This window comes from Chaetodon auriga, chromosome 8, assembly GCF_051107435.1.
Source record: "Chaetodon auriga isolate fChaAug3 chromosome 8, fChaAug3.hap1, whole genome shotgun sequence".
Classification (NCBI taxonomy): Eukaryota; Metazoa; Chordata; class Actinopteri; order Chaetodontiformes; family Chaetodontidae; genus Chaetodon; species Chaetodon auriga.
In genome coordinates, this window is record NC_135081.1 from 28,729,451 (window position 1) to 28,731,799 (window position 2,349).

Sequence of the window (2,349 nt, forward strand, 5' to 3'; positions counted from 1 at the left end):
TACATGCATATTAACAAAGATAGTTTGGTAGCCATGGTAACCCCTATCAGCTGGTGAGTTTGGATCATCTCTCTGTTCGTACGTCCTCCATTTTGTCCTTTCTTCCTCACTGTTGTTACCTGGTGGGGGTCACCTGGTCTTGCTGCTTCTGACTGTCTGATTGTTTCTGCTGCTTTCACTCCGAGCGTTGTTTCCTTTTCTTTCCTTCCTTTCACTTCCTGTGTTTTCATTACATCACATTTTCATTTCATTCACTGACTGAAAGAATCCAAAGAGTTGTTGGAAGGTAGTTTTTTAGGCTAACAGTTTCCCCCTGATTCCAGTCTTTGTGCTAAGCTAGGCTAACAGTTCCCCCCATTTCCAGTCTTTGTGCTAAGCTAGGCTAACAGTTCCCCGTTTCCAGTCCTTATGCTAAGCTAGGCTAACAGTTCCCCCATTTCCAGTCCTTGTGCTAAGCTAGACTAACAGTTCCTCCCTGCTTCCAGTCTTTGTGCTAAGCTAGGCTAACAGTTCCCCCCATTTCCAGTCTTTGTGCTAAGCTAGGCCAACAGTTCCCCTGTTTCCAGTCCTTATGCTATGCTAGGCTAACAGTTCCCCCGTTTCCAGTCCTTGCGCTAAGCTAGGCTAACAGTTCCTCCCTGCTTCCAGTCTTTGTGCTAAGCTAGGCAAATAGTTCCTCCCTGCTTCCAGTCTTTGTGCTAAGCTAGGCTAACAGTTCCCCGTTTCCAGTCCTTATGCTAAGCTAGGCTAACAGTTCCCCCATTTCCAGTCCTTGTGCTAAGCTAGACTAACAGTTCCTCCCTGCTTCCAGTCTTTGTGCTAAGCTAGGCTAACAGTTCCTCCCTGCTTCCAGTCTTTGTGCTAAGCTAGGCAAATAGTTCCTCCCTGCTTCCAGTCTTTGTGCTAAGCTAGGCTCACCACTTCCTGGATCTGAGGACAGGACAGTCAGGAAGCTTCCACTGCTGAATAGGATCCAGACTGCACAGCCGGCCACACTCAGACCCAGAAGCTGCAGACAGAGGTTCAGAGGTCAGGTCAAAGGTCAGTGTGTCCACTCTGCTCTGCTTCAGTGAAATCGATGTTCGTCTCAGACTGAACAAATAAAGATTCATTGAATCTCGTAAAAGTGAAATATGAAGCGTGTTGACTTCAGAGGACGTCACAGAGACTCTGGAGGTAAAAAGATTCAGAAAGTGAAATTCGGTTTATTTCAGCTGATTCCTGCAGTGGATCGAAGACAGACATCACTGCCTCATGTCTGTCCTATCGTCACGATGTCTTTTCTGTCCCTCGTGTTGGACTTTAGGTCTGGAGACTGAAAACTGATGGTTTCTCACCAGGAAGACGGAGTTGAAGACGTGAGAGCAGAACCTCAGCAGCTGAATGGTCACCTCCACCTTCATCTCTCCTCACTCAGCAGCAGCTTCAGGCGTGTGTCCGCAGCAGCTTCTTCAACGAGTTCTCCAGCAGAACCTTTCAGCCGAAAACACCTGAGACCAGAGTCCACTTCCTTATTGTCTCTAAACATTAAACTGATCTGACTGTCTCCATGGACACCAGCCCACACACACACACACACACACACACACACACACACAGACAAACACAGACGCACACACAGAGATACACAGACGCACACACACACACACACACACACACACAAACACATACGCACACACACACACACACACACACACACACACACACACAAACACATACGCACACACACACACACACACACACACACACACACACACACACACAGACAAACACAGACGCACACACACACACACACACACACACAAACACATACGCACACACACACACACACACACACACACACACACACACACACAAACACATACGCACACACACACACACACACACACACACACACACACACACACACACTAGTGTGTATGTGAGGTGATAGTGAGTGTGTGTGTGTGCCATCATGTGATGTGGTGGTGGGCGGCGGTCACAAATTGCGTCCATGAAATGCCTCCTCTTCTTTCTCCGCCTCCTCCTCCTCCTCCTTGTCCTCCTCCTCCTCTGCCTCCTCCTTGTCCTCCTCCTCCTTGTCCTCCTCCTCCTCTGCCTCCTCCTTGTCCTCCTCCTCCTTGTCCTCCTCCTCTTCTGCCTCCTCCTCCTTGTCCTCCTCTTTCTCGCCCTCTTCCTCCTCCTCCACCTCCTCCTCCTTGTCCTCCTCCTCCTCCTTGTCTTCCTCTTTCTCGCCCTCTTCCTCCTCCTCCACCTCCTCCTCCTTGTCCTCCTCCTCCTCCTTGTCCTCCTCTTTCTCGCCCTCTTCCTCCTCCTCCACCTCCTCCTCCTTGTCCTCCTCCTCCTCCT

At 49.8% G+C, this 2,349-nt stretch overlaps 1 protein-coding gene across 1 annotated transcript in view; it reads right to left on the reverse strand.

Moving 5' to 3' along the window:
• The window catches only part of LOC143324099 (CD82 antigen), an 8,001-nt gene extending 5,652 nt beyond the window's left edge, over positions 1–2,349 (reverse strand). Inside the window, exons 1-2 of the mRNA XM_076736308.1 lie at positions 1,338–2,349; positions 919–1,009 (exon numbers count right to left, since the gene is read on the reverse strand). Of these exons, the coding sequence (XP_076592423.1) occupies positions 919–1,009; positions 1,338–1,403 (157 nt within the window). The 5' untranslated portion in view covers positions 1,404–2,349. The remainder of the gene's footprint in view (positions 1–918; positions 1,010–1,337) is intronic.